The sequence below is a fragment of the Octopus sinensis genome, linkage group LG5, assembly GCF_006345805.1.
Source record: "Octopus sinensis linkage group LG5, ASM634580v1, whole genome shotgun sequence".
In the NCBI taxonomy this organism is placed as follows: domain Eukaryota; kingdom Metazoa; phylum Mollusca; class Cephalopoda; order Octopoda; family Octopodidae; genus Octopus; species Octopus sinensis.
This window is the reverse complement of record NC_043001.1, coordinates 63,531,353-63,553,852: the sequence shown is the minus strand read 5'-3', so window position 1 is coordinate 63,553,852 and position 22,500 is coordinate 63,531,353. Positions and strand designations below refer to the sequence as shown.

The 22,500-nt window shown below is 38.6% G+C and overlaps 1 protein-coding gene across 4 annotated transcripts in view; it reads right to left on the bottom strand.

Moving 5' to 3' along the window:
• The window catches only part of LOC118763326 (Ig-like V-type domain-containing protein FAM187A), a 204,447-nt gene that overhangs the window by 133,528 nt on the left and 48,419 nt on the right, over positions 1-22,500 (bottom strand). For all 4 annotated transcript variants that reach the window (XM_036502707.1, XM_036502706.1, XM_036502708.1 and 1 more), the window contains exons 2-5: positions 21,733-21,810; positions 18,782-18,856; positions 11,780-11,912; positions 9,114-9,292 (exon numbers count right to left, since the gene is read on the bottom strand). In XM_036502707.1, the coding sequence (XP_036358600.1) occupies positions 9,114-9,292; positions 11,780-11,912; positions 18,782-18,856; positions 21,733-21,810 (465 nt within the window). The remainder of the gene's footprint in view (positions 1-9,113; positions 9,293-11,779; positions 11,913-18,781; positions 18,857-21,732; positions 21,811-22,500) is intronic.

The window sequence follows — 22,500 nt, the reverse complement described above, 5'->3', positions numbered from 1 at the left end:
ATTCAGACAAATACATAACAAAAACACCAGGACTTACAAACACATATAACATACAGAAAATTGCACTACTAGGCACTGCACACAATCATCTGGAATGTTACAATCATCTGGAATGGAACCGTTAAAGCGTGATATTCGAGCAATTTTGCTATTCAACTTAAAAAAAGGGACGTAAAGCAGTTGAAACTGCAAGGCGATATCAACGAAACGATTAGTGAGGAAATGACCAGTGAGTGGTCAGCTCGAAAATGGCTTAAACGATTTCGCAGTGGAGACCTGAGCCTTGAAGATCGTGAGCGTAGTGGACGCCTATCTGTCATCGATGATGGTCAATTAAAGACCGTCACTCAGAAAGATTAATGTAAAATCACTCGAAGACTATCAAAAGAACTTCAAGTTAGCCAGAAAACTGCCTGCAACATTTGCATGCGATCGGAAAATCAAAAAAGCTCGACAAATGGGTACCACACAATTTGAATAAAAATCAGAAAATACGCATATATGAAATTTGCTCGTTGCTTCTTCTCCGTAACCAGACCGATCCATTTCTCGACCGTATTGTACCTTGCAATAAAAGTTACAATAATGAAAAAACGTTCTTCGCAGTGGTTGGACCAAATTGAAGCACCAAAAACCTCCTCTAAACCCGAGCCCTTCAAAAAGAAGGTTATGGTGACTGTTTAGTGGTGTACTGCTGGATTCATACGCTATAACTTCTTAAAACCCATTAAAACCATTACTACAGAAACATATTGACAGGAATTACCAAATTGAACGAAAAACTGCTACTCCTCCGTCCCAGACTAGTCAACAGAAGAGGGCCAATCATTCTTCATGACAATTCTCGACCACACGTTTCACTAATGACGCTCCAGAAGTTGAGGGAACTTGACCACGATTCTTCCCTCCCAAATTCTTCTCAGACCTTTCTCCTACCAACTACCATTTTTTCAAGCACTTTGATGGTTTCCTGCGAGAGGAGTTCGAAAATCAAACCGATGCTGAAAGTACGTTTAATGAGTTCATCAGCTCCAGAACTCCAGATTTTTATGCTACCAGAATAAACAAACTTGTAAAGAAATTGACCATTTGTACTACAAATAGCAAGAATGAAAAAGAGATAGATTCCTTAATACAGACTATAAGAAGCTTCAGCAAAGATATAGGCATGGAATTTGGCATAGATAAGTGTGCAATATTACTCATGGGAAGGTAATCAATAGCAAAGGCATCCAATTACCAGATGGCCAAACATTAAAATCATTGAAAGGCGGAGAGGATTAGAAGTATCTAGGAGTATTAGAATCTAACAGAGTACTAACTAAAGAAATGAAAACAAAAATTGAGAAGGAGTACATCAGAAGGATGCTATTGAAGTCAAAGCTGAATGGTCTGAATCTAGTGAAGGCTGTAAATACATGGGCAGTATCATTACTGCAGCTTTTGTAGATTGGACAAAAACTGAATTAGCAAAGCTAGAAAGTAGTAGTAGTAGTAGGTAAAGAGAATGGAAAGTGCCAGATAATTGACTTTACAGTCTCAAATGATGAGAGGTTTAGAAAAAAGCAAAATACCAAGACCTAGCTATTGAATTACAGAGCTTATGGAAAGTGCGGGTAAAATGTATCCTAGTAGTTATAGGTGCATTGGGAACTATCCCTAAAGATCTGAACAGATGGATAGAGGAAATAGATATATAGCTCGAGAAAACAATGTTATTAGGGACAGCTAAGATATTTAGGGGGGTTCTTGGCGTCTAAGGCTACTTGTTGTAGCTGGATGTTTGGATTTTTTCTTTTCCAACAGTCTAATCTGTTGTGTGTATATGAAAATTATAATAATGATAATAGCATTAATAATAATATTAACAATAATGATAACTAGCTGAACCCGTGAAAACTTCACGGAAAGTATTTAAAATGTAATCATCTGTAAACTGTGTGCTGGTGCTATGTGAAATGTTTCTATATTGTAACACTTATAGTAATATCCAATACTGGTTGATGACCCAGAATACGGTAATTGTAGGAGAATAAAAGTAACATCCAATATTTGCAGTGGAAATGTATCTGTTTACTCTGAAAATATTAATAAACATTTAAAAACACAAAACAAACATCACCTTCGTTTCAGTTACCACTCACTCACTTTCTGTCTCATTCCCTTTCTGTCCTTCCTCTCTCGCTTTCTCGCTTTACCGCTCACTTCAAGTATACCTCCTCTGCTTAACACCTTTTATTTTTATTTTTATTTCTACCTCGTCATTCAAGTATGGAAAAGTAACAGTAGCATCCACAGATATTTGGTGAGAGAGAGAGAGAGAGAGAGAAACAGAGGGAGAGAGTGTGTGTGAAAGAGAGAGGCAGATGGACAGAATAACTGCCAGACAGACAGACAGATGGACAGATAGATAGATGGACAAATAGATAGATAAATATACAGGCAGACAAACAGTTAGTCAGACAGACAGACAGACAGATTGATAGATAAATAGATAGGCCGCTGTTAGGACTGTATTAACACCCATAGAGACCCTAACGACGAAAGAGATTTTCCTGCCCCTTTATTGGATCTTTTTCGTTTTCTTCCAACCAAATGAAGCTTTATCTTGCTCCAGTCCACTCAGCTGTCCAAAACGAGTTGTAGCTGTAATTCAAAGAGTCCAGCCTTGTCAGATTTTGTGTGAGATTGAATCTCTCTGAGAACTACGTTAATGCATGTCTGTGGAGTACTCAGCCACTTGCACGTTAATTTTATCCTGGTGTGGTAATGAAAAGTGAAAGTGACATCCAATATTTTCTGTAGTTATTTGTCTTTGATTTACCAATGTGCCTATGTATCTTCTTTTTTCTCGATCTATGTGTCTACTTGTTTTTCGATTTATGTATCTACTTTTCTTTCGATCTATGTATCTACTTTTCTTTCGATGTATGTATCAGTCTATTCTGAAAATACTGATTAACATTTTCCCTCTCTTCCTATCAGTCACCACTCCCTCTCTCTCTCTCTCTCTCTCCCTTTTCTCTTTCTCTCTCACTCCGTTTTTTCCCTCCTCTCTTTCTCTCTCTTTGTACCTTCAACCTTTTTACCTCTTCCTCTGGCACACACCAGAGATACATACAAAAACAACAAAAAAATTAAACGTTTTAATATTATTGATAATAATAATAAAACCAATAATAATAATGATAATAACAACAACATCAACAACAACAATCATAATAATAATAATACATTCAAATTTTGGCACAGGGCCAGCAATTTTGGGGAGGGTCAAGTCGATTACATCGACCCAATACTTAAATGGTACTTATTTTATCGATCCCTAAAGGATGAAAGGCAAAGTCGACCTCGGCGAATGCAACTAAAAACTAAGCTAAGATTGGAACTGTAAAATACCATGATAAAACGATGGCAAGAAAAGCCCCTACAGGAAAAATACTGAGATAATCTAAACAGAAAAGAATTAGACAAAATAAAATTCCAGCATTGGTTGAGAAGTTTGCGTCTCAAAATAAAGATTGAAGGGTTTTGGCACAAGGTCAAAGCCTCCCCACCAGAAACCACCAAAAACACATAATGAAGCGAAATACAATATGTAACTGCAGAATATATAGTGATGGGGAAACAACTAATAAAACATATTGTCTCAGGTTGCCCAGTGTCTGGTTGCCAAGAAGAAATACAACCACAGACATGGCAAAGTTGGGGTTTATATACACTACAAGCTGTGTCGCACTACGGAATGACAAAAGGAAAAAACAGTAGAGGCATATCCCAGAAAATGTCTCAGAAAATGACAAAGCAACCATAATCTGGGATATGCCAATACACACAGATAGAGAGATCAGGGTTAATAGGCCGGATATTGTTGTCAGGGATTACGAAGAAAATTGATGCCTTCAAATCGACATATTAGTACCAACAGATGACAATGTATCTCAAAAAAAAAAAGGGAAAACTCTCGAAATACAAAGATCTAGAAAAAGAGATAACCGGAATGTGGGGCCCTGTAGACAGAAATAATCTCTATAAGTGCATTAGGCATGATTTAAAATATACAGAGAAATACACAACTAAAATATCAGGACTTACGAATGTATATAACAGAAAATAGCACTGCTAGGCACCACACACATCCTACGTAAAGCAATTTCAATACAGTAAAAATAACACCAGTCCTTTCGTTCAACGTCCAACGACGTTACTGGACGGCATGGACTTGCCTCTCCAAGTGCCGAGCTGCAGGCCCACTGAATTTTTTTGATTAATCTTTGCTTCTATCACCGCCCATCATGTCTACGTGCCTAGTGTCCGACACTGTGAAGGTGACGTCCTGTGCGTATGCCAACATGGGTTCTTCCATGTTCTAATTCGCGAGATATTCCTCAACGTCTCCTGTTCTCCAGACGTTGTGAGCTCAGTAGGTACAGAAGGGATGAGAGCGGCCAACCTTCACGAACCGAACTCATGATGCTAAATAGTTCTGATAGGTAAGCATCCATCCGAACTCCTGAGTAGATGTAGCTGTACATTGCAGCAATCCAACAGAGGAATACGGGGTTGAACCCGTCACTGTGTGAACAGCCACCAAGTATTGGTCGAATTGATCAGGGACCCCGCCTCGTAAAGTTCTTTATCAACACTTTCAATGACATATCACATGAAGTGGAGGGTGTCGTGGACAGATCTGCTTCAGATGTCTGTGCATCACAAATCAGACCATCAAGAACGATTGGGAAACGAGAACAATCCTAAAAATTAAGCCAATGTATGTGTGCGTAAACATACAGGCGTGTGTGTACATGTATATATATATATATATATAAATGTACATACATATATATATATATGTACATACACACACATGTATGTATGTGTGTATGTATACACACATTATATATATATATGTGTGTGTGTGTGTATATATATATGTACAAATGGCAGTTATGAACTGGCCTGCCTGTGCAGGGACGGTGGGATGGCTCTTTGTAGCCTTTTGGAGATAGCGCCTGCCTCAAGTCTGGCAAACCCAAGCCAATAAGTAATCTTCCGGTCCATCGCTGGGCTAGGATGAGTCTTCTGGTCCACTGGGGATGTAAAAGACTCTGACACTCGGTCGGTTTCGTCCTATCTCTTTGCTGAATGTTGAGGGAAAAGTCTTCTTCACTGTCTTTGCAAAGCGGCTCACTACTTGCTTGCTAATGGCTTTGTGGACACTAGTATACAGAAAGCAGGTGTACCAGGGTTCCCAGGATGCCTTGAGCATGTCTCAAGGATTTGGGCTAATATCAAAGAGAAGAAAGCATTGCGTAAGGAGCTGCGTGTTGTATGGCTGGACCTAGCAAATGCAAATGGTTCTGTGTCTCATAACATGATACAGGAAGCCATGGAGTTATTCTATGTGCCCCAGAAACTTCGAAGCGTCCTATCTACATACTTTGACCAGTTCGTGTTTCGGTTCTCTACTGCAAAGTACACCACTGAATACATTGGTCTACAAAAGGGGATTGCAATGGGTTGCGCCATCTCCCCAATCCTCTTTGTGATGATAATGGAGGTCATACCGGGGAGCTTAAAACCTGAGCACAGGTTCGACCAAGGAGAAGTAAAATTGAGGGCATCCAGGATAATATCAACGATGACAGAGACGTTTTGAATAGATTGTCTGAACTGGTCAGATGGAGTCGGGGGGGGATTTAAACCTTTCGTTGAAGGGTGGATCGCTCGTAAATTTGGTTTTCCGCATCGGTGGAGAGCAAATACCAACTGCTTGTGAGCAAAGTATCAAAAGTCTGGGAAGATGGTAGTTTTCTCTTTACAGACAGACATCGTGGTGTTGAACTGCATAAGCAGGCAGAGACAGGGCTAAAAAGCATTGATCAAGCAAGTTTGCCAGGAAAGTTCAAGGTGTGGTGCATGCATTTTAGGTTGCTCCCAAAACTGCTGTGGCCCATAACTGTGTATGATATTTCTCTAACAAGGATTGAAACAATTGAACGTAAGGTCAATAAGATGGTAAGGAAGTGGCTTGGCCTTTCGAAGTGCCTTTCATCTGTCGCCCTTTATGGCAACTATGGTATGCTCCATTTGCCCCTGACATCAATAATGGAGGAATACAAGGTCTTCAAGGTGGGTCTGCAATCAATGCTGTCTGAGTCAAGGGACACTGTGATACAGGACAATCCACCAGATTTGAACACTGGTAGGAAATGGAAGGTCACTGAGGTGGTACAGCAGCTTCATGTGATGGCCCGGCATGATGAAGTGCGTGGAGGGATTATAGACGGCAGGGCTGGTGTGGGACTTGTCAAGAGAGAGCGGTTCTGGTCTAAGTTAAGTGTACAAGAACAGCGGAAGATACGTAAACAACAAGTAAGGCAGCTGGAAGATGAGAGGTGGCTGTGTCACGCAGTGCAACAAGCACAGCAGAGTCGGTGGCTGAATTGGGATGATGTCGAAAAGCTGGAATTGAGTTGGTCTGATTGATGGTAGTTAAGTGCAGGGCATTTGAAAGCTCTGATCAAGACTGCATATGATGTGCATCCGTCTCCAGCAAATCTCAAAAAGTGGGGTATCCAAGAGAGTCCACAGTGCCACTTGTGTGGAAAGTATGGCAGCCTCAAACACATGCTGTCAGCTTGCCCCAAAACACACCAGTATGGATGGTATACATTTAGACATAATTTAGTGCTAAACGTTGTTGCTTCGGCTGCAAGAGAGGGTCCAGTGCCTGAGCTGAGCTTGCGCAAGACAGCATTTGTGAAGCAAGGTGTGAGGCCAAAGAGACAGAAACCTCGTTAGGCCGAAGACAGAAAATGGGAGGTGTTCGTGGACAAGCCTGAAAGCATCGTTGTGTCAGCACTCCGGCCCGACCTGGTTTTGGTAGTTGAGGTTCAGACGTGTGATCCTTGGGGATCTTACTGTTCCATGGGAGGAGAGCATTGCTGAGGCCCATGAGCGGAAGCTGTTGGGCTATGAAGAGCTGGTAGCTGAGATTCGGGAGAAAGGTTACATCTATTAGCTAGTTGCATTCGAGGTCGGCTGCTGGGGTTTCCCAGCAGCTTCATTCAGGTTTCTGAAGGTGGCTGATGTATCTGCTGTGAGGAAGACCATCAAGAAATGTGGGGAGAAAGCAGTTGAGGGTAGTGTTTGGATTACCAGGAGGTTTATAAATGCAGATAAGGCCACAGAACTGTCATGAGTCCGGTTGCAACGCAATACGTCCAGCTGTTGCGGGTCTACCGTGTGGAGAGATACTAAGCTTAATAGGCCGAAATCTTGTCGAAGCACGGCGCTCAGCTAGTGATTGCAGCCGGACGAGAAATGGAGCACTCTGTGTTTTCTTCTAATATATATGTACATATGTATATATGTACATACATACATACATACATACATACATACATATTACATACATATATACATACATACATACATACATATATATATATTCATATATATATATATATTATATGTTATACGTAATATATACAATTTTATAGATAGATAGAGGGAGAGAGAAAGAGGGAGAGCGGCGGGAGAGATACACATAGACTCACGTACAGATATTCAGAAAGATAAACATATACACTCTTTTACTCTTTTAATTGTTTCTGTCATTTGACTGTGGCCATGCTGGAGCGCCGCTTTTAGTCGAGCACATCGACCCCAGGACTTGTTCTTTGTAAGCCTAGTACTTATTCTATCGGTCTCTTTTGCCGAACTGCTAAGTTACGGGGACGTAAACACACTAGCATCGGTTGTCAAGCAATGTTGGGGGGACACACAAACATATACGCACATACATATGTATATATATATATATATATATATTATATATATATATATATATATATATATATATATATATATATATATATATACGACGGGCTTCTTTCAGTTTCCGTCTACCAGATCCACTCACAAGGCTTTGGTCGGCCCGAGGCTATAGCAGAAGACACTTGCCCGAGGTGCCGCGCAGGGGGACTGAACTCGGAACTATGTAGTTCGTAAGCAAGCTACTTACCACACAGCTACGCCTACACACACAAATATATTTACATAGAGCATGAAAAATACAGAATACTAAGTGAATAATAATTTCTTAATTCGACTGCTGTTTCAAGAATCTCTAAGTTACGTAATAACCGTAAAGTTCGTAATTTGCAGATGATTTGCGCAGCGCTTATTGGGTATGCAGCCATTAAACAATGACACAGAGATTTTACCATTAGTTCGGCTTCCTTCATCGAACCATATTAGCTTGTCTTGAATTTCTCTTAGAGCCACTTTTGACGTCCTGAAGAATTCGGAGTTTAAGTTCATCTCCATTTTTTATCCAAAATGGAGACAAACACTATTCCTCTATGCGATAGGCTTGAAAAACTTTTAAGATATTAAGACATTCTACTTACATGAGACCAATGGTTGCCTTAATACACAAATGTAAAGTTTGTCGGGTCATTACAATGGTTATTCGCGACTCGGGGTATTTGACAGGGTGTAGTAGATCGTAATTTCAATAACATCGTTGAAGTTTATTTTTATTTTACCAAGTCGATTAAACATATGCAAATTGTTATCAACGGAGTTTAAACCATGAGCACACTTGTGTTTTGTTTAACCCCAGGTCAACTTTGATCCAATAGAATCCATGATCAGACATGTTCCAACCATGACTATTCCATCTATTTTCAGATATAGTGTATGTATAGTACAACATTATTGAATGTAATCCCTGAAAACACAACAGTGTGCAATTATAGGGAGATTTTGTTCCTAATCCTAGCGGATCAAGAACCAGTCATATACTGAGGACGTTATTTCAATTGACGAAACATAACACCCACTCCTGTGAGGGTATCCTCGTGACGACATTATGAAGAAGAAGAAGAAGAAGAAGAAGAAGAAGAAGAAGAAGAAGAAGAAGAAGAAGAAGAAGAAGAAGAAGAAGAAGAAGAAGAAGAAGAAGAGAAGAAGAAGAAGAAGAAGAAGAAGAAGAAGAAGAAGAAGAAGAAGAAGAAGAAGAAGAAGAAGAAGAAGAAGAAGAAGAAGAAGAAATGCTGTGACAGTAAAGATTACAGATTAAAACGTCACTAATAAGTTGTTACCTTCTTTTATACTTTTGAAAATTAAGGTGTGAGTCGGAGTGACGATGATACGGTTTTCCTTCTCGTCGTCCTTCATATCAGTGGTCACCTCTGAAACTGGGAGACCGCTTTTTTCAGGAACCGCTCTGGCAATTTGGTACCACAAGATGCTACTGTACACTACAGTGTTGGAATCATTACTGGTAGAAAACAAAGAGATCCCCATTAATTGAAACGTTAGTTTAGCATGAATAAGTAAAGGAAGAACCAAAGACATTGTTCTAGATTCAAATATTATAAAGGACAAACCAAAACATCTGGGATGGAACACTGACTCAGTCAGTGATGACTTAAAGGGAGACAACTGATTTTTGATTCTATGAATCTCGAGAAATAGTCAGAGCCCATGACCCCAGTCAGTCCCCCCCACACGTACACACACCAAAACTGGTGAGTTTGATGCCAATAATGTTCTGATTAAACTATTGTAGTTTTACATCTTCAGGAATGACATGAGTAAGAAAATTCCAGAGTGAAGGATTGGACAAAGTGGTTAGTGGGAGGAAGCGGGGGCGAACAAGGGAAACAAAAGTTGGAGAGATAAGTGGGTCGAGAGATCTCGAGTAGTAGAGACACACTAAGAAGGACTTAGAAGGAGAGGCCACTGTTGTAGTGATCGAAGAAACAGAGAGAAGACAAGCACGTCTCTTAAATTTTCCTCCCACCGTTTTAAAAAATATAAGACATGCCAATCTACGAATGGCATGTCTTTGGTCATTGGTCTGCTTCATCAGAGCTGAGTTGGAATAAACAACAGCAACTCTACTTAAAATTAATCGTTGTGATAACTTATTTGTTCGAACTCGAACTCTCGTAAACTTTAAAACTATATTTCAGGACGAAATGACTGAATACGACTATTTGGATGCTAACGATTTGGTACGGCTGACTGGACATTCAACTGATTTTTGGTGACAGTATTTCTTTTTTTGGTACTCGAGGGAAATACACACACAGTACTCTCTCATGCGCACACATACAAACACACACACACCACACACACACACACACACACACATACACATACACACACACACACATACACACACACATACACACACACACACACACACACACACTCTCAAACATACACACAACACACACACGCGCATGCAGAAATATACACATACAGGTAGAGTGAGAGAGGGGGAGAGACATTATACATACAAACATTACTAGATGTAACACGCATAACCAGAGAGAGAAAGAGAGGGGATGAGAGGAAGAGAGAGAGAGAGAGAGAGAGAGAGAGAGAGAGAAAACCCAGAGAAACATTAAAATGTCTGATGTCAAATAAGTCAGTGTCGAGCCGGTGTCCCAAATAGACGACACCATAACGACTGAATATATCCCTATATTCTGTTTCAATATTTTACCCAAAAGTAATTGTTGCAAGAGTGTAAAGTTAGACTCCCAAATAATAATCAAATATTCAGTTACATAGGTGGTGTGCAATAACGTTTTCTGTTGAAATGCGATCGGGGCGTTTCCCGTTTGAGTAGTTCGAGTGGAGTTAATGTTTGAGTAGGTTAAAGATTGAAAGGAGTTAGTATTAAACAGAAATGATATTAGTAAAGTTTTTATATTTATTGATCATGGAAATTTATAAAAAATATAAAAACTTAATCTTGGTGCTTTTGTAGACAAAAATATGTGTTATTCTATGACTTGCTCATATGTCTCTTCGAAATTTCAATTTTCCAACCAGACGGCACTATCGCAACGTATATACTCTTAGCTTTTCACGCCTCACATTCTATCAACTCTTGTGTGCATCAGATGTCTTTCTTTACTCTAATAACCAACTCAATATTTCGTCAATATTCTCCTTTTCAACTAAAATATATTGGACTAGCTTCACCGTAATATTTAATATTGTAAACTCAAAACTTTATGTATTGAACATCTTTAATGATATTGTATTGTTAGCACTGAGTGGGGCAGGACTGCAAATAGGGGAAAAGGGAATGATATGGTAATAGAAGAATTAATTAGTTGACATTGAATGCAGCGTTTGTTGGAGATATGATGCGTTGTACACCTGCAGAGGACACTCTAAGGTCTTATTGAACTGCGGAAAAATAGGAGATTGTGGGATGGTAGACTGGGAGAGGAGTACAAAAAAGAATGATGGAAGAGGTAGGGTGAGAGAAAGACAGGAATTTGTGTGAGTGTGTGTGTATGATAGACAGACAGACAGACAGATAGACAGATAGATTGATAGATAGATAGATAGATAGATAGATAGATAGATAGATAGATAGATAGATAGATAGATAGATAGATAGATAGATAGATAGATAGATAGATAGATAGATAGATAGATAGATAGATAGATGGATAAAGGCTCCGAAGAAACTGTAAGATGTTGCACAAGTATCAGCTCTGAGCCCACTACGGTTTATAGCAGAAACAGATGTAAGCTAATGAATTTGGTTAGTAATTTCGGTTTCCTTATCATTCAATAAGCTGTATTAGGTGCTGTACATTCCTAACGCTTCATTCTAAAGTATGCTAAGTTCTAACAACTGGTTATAGGTATCGCTGTGCCTCAGCAAAATCATAAAATATATGTATATATACATAAATATATGCGTGTGTGATGGGAGAGAAAGAGATTTACTAACCAAAAGTGACAAGCCAGTGAAACTGGTGTTCCTTCATCGGCCACAATGACTTTGTGAATCGGTTCTGGTTTGGACATTGACTTCGATTTGAAAAGTGACAAATGGCTGATACAAATACCATTAGCGTCACTAGCTGAAATATAGCAAATGTAGACAGGGGAATTAGGTATGAGTGGGGAAGAGACATTCACTCATTCTTCTGTGGCATAATTTAATCATGGTACAAACATATTTTATGCTATTCTTCAATTTCTAATTTGTTTGACCGTAGCAATATGCAATACTTCAAATTCTATTTTCCTAAATCTTCTTGTATTCACAGCACAACAACAAACTAGCGGGGCCGATATCTTCTCATGCTCGTTTAACCATGAAGCGTGCATCGCATTCCTTTAGTCATTGCAATTATTGATGACTGAAATATCTTCAATTTGTTAAATCAAAGTTATCTGCTCAACTTTTTGCGATTCGAAGATGGCTACAATTAAAAAGTTTTCATGAGAGGGGAAAAAGTCCCTCAGAAAGATATATATGTATGCACGCATGCTGCTGAAGAGATTGCTCGAGTGTTAAACGAGAGTTAAAAACAACCTATTTCACTAATTTGTTTCGTAAAGATAAATAGCTAGTCAAACAAATTATTTTTAAACCAGCGGAATTTTTCGAGATAGTCGAAAATTCGAGAAAACACGGAATATCACCACACTACGTGTTAAATATAGACACTGAAAAACTAAATTTAGTCCTGCAATCTTAAACAGCATAACATACTGGTCACTCTATCACCTGCTGACGACGATAGTACATAAAATTTTATTGATAAATTTCCACTAGAAACTTGGGTTCATGTCCAGGCGAAGGATATATAAAATGTGTCTCAATGCAAGTAACTTGATTTATTTTACCATATGACATTTCATATATGCGCGTGAGTTTCTGTATGCATATGTATATACATATATAGATATACATATATCTATAAGCAATACTTATCGCCACTTCAATATAGCTGTTCCGTAAGAACCGACGTTACTACTGTTTGTAACCCTAGGGGGAGCCTCTTCCAGCTGGTTATCGATGCAATATGTATTACAAGCATGGGAGCGAACCCCTACCATCTTCTAGTGGCAGCGACGGGAACACCAGACCGTACGGTTTTGAGCTCTTAGTGCTTATTCACAGTGGTGGACACTCGTCCGCTAGAAATAGCAGTAATCCACTCCAGCTTACAATATATAGAAAAATAAGTGACAACCAATCACTGATCTTGTAACAAGCCAAGTAGTTAGTTTAAAAATATGTATGAGGGATGAAAGTAGTAACTATACTGAGAAGTAATATTTATCACCACTTCAATATAACTGTTCCGTAGGTACTGACATTACTACCATTTCAAACTCTGAGAGGAGCCTCTTCCAGAAGGTTTTCGATGCAATCTATAACTAATATATATTGCAAGCAGGGGAGTGAACCCCTACCATATTCTAACGGCGGTGACGGGATCACCAGACCGTACGGTTTCGAGCCATTTCTGCTCATCCTCAGTGGTGGATACTCGTACGCTAGAGAAAGCAGTAATCCTCTCCAGCTCGCAATATATAGAAAAATAAGTGACAACAAGGTAAGATCAAAGAACTGGCAGAAAGTTAGCTTCTGAATGCTAGGCTGCTTTTGTTGTAACTTGACGAATAAAGCAAGTAAGTTACCAAAATATCGCAACACTTTTGACTCAATGCGCGGGTGCACACACACACACACACACACACACACACACACACACAACACACACACACACACACAACACACACACACACACATATATATATATATATATATATATAATATATATATATATATATCGCTTAAGTATTGCGAGACTAATAATTTGGTGAAGAACTCAATACATATATGCTTCAGAACGAAGCGCTAGTCGAGTACAAAGCGGTAGTAAGAAAGTGAAATGACAAAGAAATAAACGATTATCAAATAAATTTCACTAGCTTACAGCTGTTTCTACTATAAGATGTAGTGGACTCATAGTTAAGTGCCTCAGTAGCACACTATAGCTTTAGAGCCTCGAAAATGAAATGCAATTTATTTGAAGAAATAAATTTTAATTAATTTTCAAGGCTCCAATTAGGCTATAAGGTGCTATTGAGGCACTCAACTATGAGTCCACTGCATCTTAAGCTAATGTAATTCATATGATAATCGTTTATTCTTTTGTCATCTCACTTTCTTACTATATATATTTGGAGAATTTCGCGTTAATGTCCAGTTGTGTGATGAATAGAAATATCTGCTTTTTGAGTTGGTGTGTGAGTAGTTGCGTATTCTACAGGCATGTATATCCTAAACATAATTTCAAAGCTACACCTTTGAATTAATGTTCAGGCCATTCAGTGAGCTTCTATACAATTTCCACTCTATTTCATTTTGTAAGTATGGGTGATCAGTGACTGTGATAACGCTTGTCCAAGATGCTACGCAGTGGGATTGAAACTGTGACCTTCATGATTGCAAAGCTACCTCCTTGACTACCTATATCCATATATATACATATTTGTATGTACACACACACACATACATATTTATAATATATAAAAACTATGTGTGTGTGTGTGTATATATATATATATATATATATATATATAGGTAAACAGTAACATTAATTACAGACATGGACAAGAACATGAAACACCACAGAGACGACACAAGAACCACAGGACGGGACATTCGAAGCCCTCAGTCATCAGTCAAGAACCAGATCATCTTAGCAATTTCGGCTGATTAATCTTGAGATTGCTCCGATATGGCCAGCCCGCCAAGGGAAATCTAAGCCAAGCGCATTAGATCCCCTGGAAGAAAGCTTCGAATGTATACAACGAAAGGACGGAAAACAGATCGAAGTACACAAACAAAAATACAGAATACGTGACACCAATAAGAATACAAAAACGTAAAAACAATAACGGTAAAAATAAAAAATAAACAACAAAACAAAACCAGGACGTAGGACAAGGGTCTTTCGACAGGACGATTTGAGAATGGGGCTGGCTTGTGAAGTTGTGCCTAAAGGCCACGGGGAACGAAAAATACGTGTTGCTTCTGAGGCTGCTGAAAACGAAAAGAGCGCTCAACAGCGGCTAGCTGTCACGTGAGAACAAAAGACAGGAGAAAGGGACAGATGAAAAGGGAGAGAAGGTGGACGAGGGAGGAGAAAAAGAGACAGATCGAGGGGGCTGGAGGTGAGAGAGATAGAGAAACGTAGAAAGGGGGGGAACGGATGGAGAGGGAAAGAAAGGGAGTGGAATAAGGGAGGAGAGAGAGAGAGAGAAAAGAGACAGATTAAGAGTCGTATCAAAGCTTAGAAAAAAATAACTTATACGTATAAGGACAATTGTGGATACGTAGCCGCCGATTATATAGGTAAAAGTAACATTAATTACAGACATGGACAAGAACATGAAACACCACAGAGACACACAGAACCACAGGACGGGACATTCGAAGCCCTCAGTCATCAGTCAAGAACCAGATCATCTTAGCAATTTCGGCTGATTAATCTTGAGATTGCTCCGATATGGCCAGCCCGCCAAGGGAAATCTAAGCCAAGCGCATTAGATCCCCTGGAAGAAAGCTTCGAATGTATACAACGAAAGGACGGAAAACAGATCGAAGTACACAAACAAAAATACAGAATACGTGACACCAATAAGAATACAAAAACGTAAAAACATAACGGTAAAAATAAAAATAAACACAAAACAAAACCAGGACGTAGGACAAGGGTCTTCGACAGGACGATTTGAGAATGGGGCTGGCTTGTGAAGTTGTGCCTAAAGGCCACGGGGAGACGAACAAATACGTGTTGCTTCTGAGGCTGCTGAAAACGAAAAGAGCGCTCAACAGCGGCTAGCTGTCACGTGAGAACAAAAGACAGGAGAAAGGGACAGATGAAAAGGGAGAGAAGGTGGACGAGGGAGGAGAAGAAAGAGACAGATCGAGGGGGCTGGAGGTGAGAGAGATAGAGAAACGTAGAAAGGGGGGGGGACGGATGGAGAGGGAAAGAAAGGGAGTGGAATAAGGGAGGAGAGAGAGAGAGAGAAAAAGAGACAGATTAAGAGTCGTATCAAAGCTTGAGAAAAAAATATACTTATCGTATAAGGACAATTGTGGATACGTAGCCGCCGATTATATAGGTAAACAGTAACATTAATTACAGACATGGACAAGAACATGAAACACCACAGAGACGACACAAGAACCACAGGACGGGACATTCGAAGCCCTCAGTCATCAGTCAAGAACCAGATCATCTTAGCAATTTCGGCTGATTAATCTTGAGATTGCTCCGATATGGCCAGCCCGCCAAGGGAAATCTAAGCCAAGCGCATTAGATCCCCTGGAAGAAAGCTTCGAATGTATACAACGAAAGGACGGAAAACATATATATATATATATATATTACAAGAAATAAGGTACTCAGAAATCTTGATGGTTTTATATTTACAGATATTTATTAATATGTCACATGTTTTAATAAATCATATATTAGCGCTTGCGTCCACTCTTGTGGAGTCTTCAGATTCTGAATCTTCACAATCTGAAGACTCCACTACAATGAACTCCAGACTTCTGATTACCTTATTTCTTCTAATATATAATACCTGTACATCATCTCCAAACCTTCTAACACACACACACACACACACACACACACACACACACACACACACACACACACACACACACACACACACACACACACACACAAGCATATACGTAGCTTTGAGCTGCAATGTATACGATACATGTGTGTGTGAATGTGTGTTTGTGCATGCGCGTGCGTGTGTGTATGTAAGTATGCGTATGTGATATGAAAAATCAAACCCATTACCAACAACGACAACAAGAAATATGTTGAGGGCAGGGAAAGAAACGCCAAAGATTGAAGAGTTGTTAACCCAACTTAGAGTGAAATGAGCAGAGAATTTTATTTTTGGCAACAATTCTATATTTACGAGGAGAATTTGATTTTAGAACCCTATTCTTCTCTTTCTTCCCCTCTATCAGTCTCTCTCTCTCATATATATATATATATATATAATATATATATATATATATTATATATATACATATATATTGTATATATAGATGTGTGCGTTCTTATATATATAGATGTACATGATACATCTGTATTTATTTGTACGCATATATGCATTCATACGCATATTTAGACATACATAATAGGTTTGCATTCATTCTTACATATATGTGGGTGTTTGTGGTGTCTACCAGTGCGTGTATGCAAGCGTGTGCGTGCTTGTGTGTGTGTGTGTGTGTGTGTGTGTGTGTGTGTGTGTGTGTGTGTGTGCAAGTGTGTGTACGCGTGTCCATTCTCACTTATACACCATGTAGAGATATTTTACAGAGTTAGTATGCTGAACAACATTGAATAGTAGTAGATTGTGTGTAACGTTGTGTAATATATGAATATATGTGTCGTGTGTGCGTGCGTATGTGTGCGTGTGTGAGTATGTGTGTGTATGCGAGCGTGTTTGTATATATGTGTATACGTACGTATGTATATGTATATGCTGTGTGTATTCTTATGTTTTGCGTGTATATGTATATATGTATATTTTAAGTAAGTGCATTATGTGTGCGTATACATACGCGTGTGTGTGAATGTGTGTGTGTTGTTGCTAAAACATCAGTAGTATTAGATCAAATCTCTCTTTTTCTCTCTTCCTCTCTTTCCCACTCTGTGCCTGCACGCGTGTGCTGAGCTATCTCTTAAACGAGTTAGTGACAGGCGATGCCACTGTTCTACCAACAAATGGTGAACGACCTCCATGAAATAACGCAACAAAAGAAATAACTACTCTTAATTTTGAAGAATATCAGAAGGCGTCTGGAAGACGTAGACGTGTGCTTAAGAAGATCGCTTCGTAATCTCATTATTCCTGATTCGATCTCGTTTTTTGGTCATTTGGCTAAGTGTCTTATATCATAGCCCTGTGGGGAAAATTATTTGGAAGCCTTTGACAGGACAATATCTGGTTGCTTCATCTGCTTTAATGTCACCTGGTTCTTGAGTACCCTTAGTAGAGGTCACTCGGTTACAAGCATTCAGATCAAGTCTCTTTAACTCCCACTCCCCAACGTTTTACCTGAAGTCATCTCCCCTAGCTTGTCAACAACACAACTAAAACCATTGCGTCTGTTGTATATATTCAGTTTATTTTATGTTAATATTGGGTGAGAAGAAACGGCGTGCTGGCGGAATTGTTTGTACGCTAGACAAGGTGCTTTGCGGCATTTCGTCCGCCTTCACGTTCTGAGTTCAAACTCCTCCGAGATCGACTTTGCCTTTCATCATTTCGGGATCGGTAAAGTAAATACCAGTCGACTTACCCCTCCTCGAAATTTCTAGCCTTGTGCCAAAATTTGAAACTAATGTTGGATGAAAAGACATAGGCTGTGAGAATAATCCAGAGGAATGTGACTTTGGAGAAAAAAATAAAGAAAGGGTAAACCTCGACATAGTATATAGTTAAATATGGAATACCCAGTTTTACAGGATAAACGATACTGGAGAGTTTGCGACTTAAGAAACAGAAGACATCTCATAGCGTTATGGCCATGACCAATCTTCCAATCCAGGTTGTCATATATTGCGATTAAAGACATTCTTGACTCTGGAAAGGAAAACTAAATTCATACAAAGATGATAATCGGTGTTTACATGCTGCTGTTTGAGTTGCCTTCGAGGAGAATTATGGATATTCAGGGGCAGTCATAGCAACAACAAAAAAAACGAAATTAATCACGTCTTTGATGAGAAAGCAATCAAAGAAGTGCAGAACTTCTCATTCACACACGATTCTATCAAATGTGATCAAACAAGAACTGGTGAACATGAACTGTTTCAAATACAACTGAATTATTCCACATTCATTGATGTCAATGATTTCGTTATTGAATTAATATTGTTACCTGTTTTCTGGTGATTGACATCATAGGTTCGTTTCTTTCGAGTAGCAGACAGTGTTTGAGTCTTTCCAATGTCGTCTGAAATATAAACAGATACAAAAATATGACAACTTAAAATGAATCATCCAATTTTATTGAGAACAAATTTGTACATCAAAACTCTGACCAAGTACAAAAGTTATGTTCGATATTTTGTTGTGATCAAAATAAAGAAAAGAGAGTAAAAGATAGGAGAGAGAGAATGAAAGGGAAAGGGAGAGAGAGAAGGAGAGAGAAAAGATGAGGAAGGAGCAATCATAATGATGGTTTTCAGAAAGGAACGAAAAACGATGAAACTGAAATTTGTTCTATGATACAAAGGCATGGAATCACATTTATCGGGCAGACGTCAGGAATTAATGTTTCTTTTAGTTTTAAAATGCAATTTATATTCTCCCACCATCACCCACCAACAATGATAATTAAATGAAACAAACATTTTGAGTAATGTATTTGTTGTTTTTTTATCTTTTACTTTTTAAATGTTGATGTTTATTTTGAACAAATACTCTTTGTATTTCACATTAGCCCGAAACTTGTTCATTTTATTCCAAACCCTCAGTATTTTCAATAAAGCTGACATATTCATTATTTAGTCGAAAGTTAAGATTTCTTCCCATGGTTTCTGGAAAGATATAAAAATAACCTGGCATTAGTTTTTGATGTCGTTGCTATTGGTTTTTATCCGCAGGTCAAACCTATTTGAACAGACCGATGATCAAAAACATTCCACCTGTAATTATCCCGTTTTATTTTGTAGTATCGCAAATTGTTCTTTTTATAAGACACAAAATACACTGTACTATCAATGGGAGTTATTACGGGCAATCATTATGTACACTATCTCAATAACTGACCTTAAAATCCTGCCTCAGCCGATACTGGGCAGTAGACTGACAGAAAGGGTTCAGTAACAGACTAAGGGGGTTTGATTATGTCCCCTTATATTCTGGTTTCCTATCCAGCTGAAGGTGATTTTGCTTTTTATTTTCCAGGGAAAATAAGATAAGTAAGTGCCAGTAAAATACTGGAAACTATAAATCGACATGTACCTCCCTCTGCATTTATGGTGTTGTGTTAGAACTTAATATTAATATCAATAAAATGTTGAGTCAATTTTATAGATGTTGTTTGAATGAGTTTTGAAGTTACACATTTAGGAACCAACAGTTTGAATATATGATGTTTCCGGTTCGTTAAAGTTAAATACTTTTAAAGCCATTCCAAGAATAAAACTATTTTTAAATAACCTTTGATAACCTTGGGTGCAAAACCTAAAACATATCTTCTGTCTCCTACCAAGTTTTTAGACTGCCGGGTGGATATAGAAGTTCTATAATTCATAAATTCCACACGGCTGCCTGCTTTGTTTCCAAAGTATTCGTCTTCAAAAATAGTTCCTCACGTAATCTTTGAGTATTAGTTTTATAAAATTGTATTCTTCGTAGCATCATCATCAGTTGTTGTTTTGTCTCTTACTGAGCCTTTACTTTACTTCCTTTAAACTGCCAACGCTGTTCCTAAGAATAGTATGAACACCATGATACATTCCCGCAAAACCATGACATTTTAAAAATAACAACAAATATTGTTGTCGCTGCTGTTGCGGTTTACTTCTTCATCTATCTTACCTATGATCAAAGATGTTCCAGCGGTAGCCATGCCGTCTTTTTTCTAATCATAAAATATGAAGGACCACACTATCCAATGAGAAGAGACACTTGGCTTAGTTTTTAAGATGTTGAACTCATGATCGTAAGATTGTGGTTTCGATTCCTGGACCGGGCGGCACCTTGTTTTCTTAAGAAAAACACTTCATTTCACGTTGCTCTAATCTACTCAGCTGACAAAAATGAGTATTCTGCGACAGACCGGCGTCCCGTCCAGGTGGGGAATATATACGCCCGGGAAACAGGCCCAGAGAGTCTATATAACTCGGGAAGAATCTTTACTCCCTTTTTTTTTTACACTATCCAATTATTAAAAATTTACGTTTATGAATTTGTTTTTCAAGATTCCTGATGTGAAACCGTGTGTTGAAAGAGATATTGTTATTATTATTATTTTTTTTTTTTGCTAAATAAACACACGCGTTATCTATTCGTTCTTCACTCGTTTATTATTGTTCTTATTTTATACATGTCCGTTTTCTGTAAATCTTTTGTCACACATCGGTGACCTCTTCAATGACTTTTCCATCCACATGTATCCTCCTACTCCTGGACTAGGCGGAGCAGGAGGATACACATGAATGGAAAGGGTCACTGAAGAGGTCACAGATGTGGGACGAAAGATTTCCAGACAATGGGCATATATAAAATAAGAACAATAATAAACAAGTGAAGAACGAACAGTTAGTGCGTGTGTTTATTTAGCAAAAACAAAAATGACCATCCCGAAATATGACAATTATTAAAAAGTTTATAAACAATAATACAATTTCTAAAGACGTGAATTTCAACTTATTAAGAGCCGTCTTAAGGTATCGGCACATTGGTCCAAGGAGACCTAGGGTCTAGGGACTCAAATTTGAACTATGTATGTTGTGGCTTACTGTAAATAAAATAAATATATACTATAGGGTCCAGTGCATTGATTTGCCCAGGGACCAACAATGATTGATTCTAAGGCGGCTCTGAAGTCATTCAATACACACACCTCTACCTTCTTCTTTTCTTCTTTTTCTTCTTCTTTTCCTTCTTTTCCTTCTTTTCCTTCTTTTCCTTCTTTTTCTTCTTCTTTTTCATTCAGACATAATGTATCTAGAATTACACTATCTACTGTATGGTATAGTAAGTAGTTAGTTTTAGTGGCTATAGTAGTAGTAGTAGTAGTAGTAGTAGTAGGAGGAGGAGGAGGAGGAGGAGGAGGAGGAGGAGGAGGAGGAGGAGGAGGAGACCAGTTGTTAATCTTACCTTTCATTAACGACGGTGACTTGTATTGGAGAACAGTTTCATTCTCCATAGAAATATTTACTTCTAGACTATGAAGACCTTCAAGAAAAGAATAAAACAAGAAACATCCATTAATTTAGTTAAAGAGGTTTTTATTGTTGTTGTTATCTTTTGTCATGCGAGTTTTGATCAAAGACGTACCAACAGTGACCACTCCATTTTTTTTTTATTACAGATGTAGTGTATTAAGGACTGCATTATCCAACATATCATAAAAGTTTTCTACAACTGGCAAATACAAATCTAAAATCCTGCATTCGCTTGCCACACAATCTTTCACGTGTATAAGTCCTCTTCCACCTTTCTGCAGTGTATATAGCCTTATAACATTTGCCTTTCGATGCATTTCACCATTGTCAGCCATTTTCCATCGCGTTAACCCATCGAACTTCCCTGTCTCTTCTTTGGTCCAATTCAAAATGGCTGCACCATATCTAATAACCAGCACAGATCTTGATAACAGTAATCAAAATTTTCCCATTCACCTTCGTTTTCAGTGGCAACTCTAGCCTGTTCAATTAGACTTCTTTCGCGTTTCTTTTCATTTTCTCCAGATATTTTTGCCCACTCTCCTCAGGGTAACCAGTTGACTCTCCATCAGGTAACTCAATCCACTACTGCGTACACGTCTACCTTTCTCCAGATATTTTTGCCCACTCTCCTCAGGGTAACCAGTTGACTCTCCATCAGGTAACTCAATCCACTACTGCGTACACGTCTACCTATCTT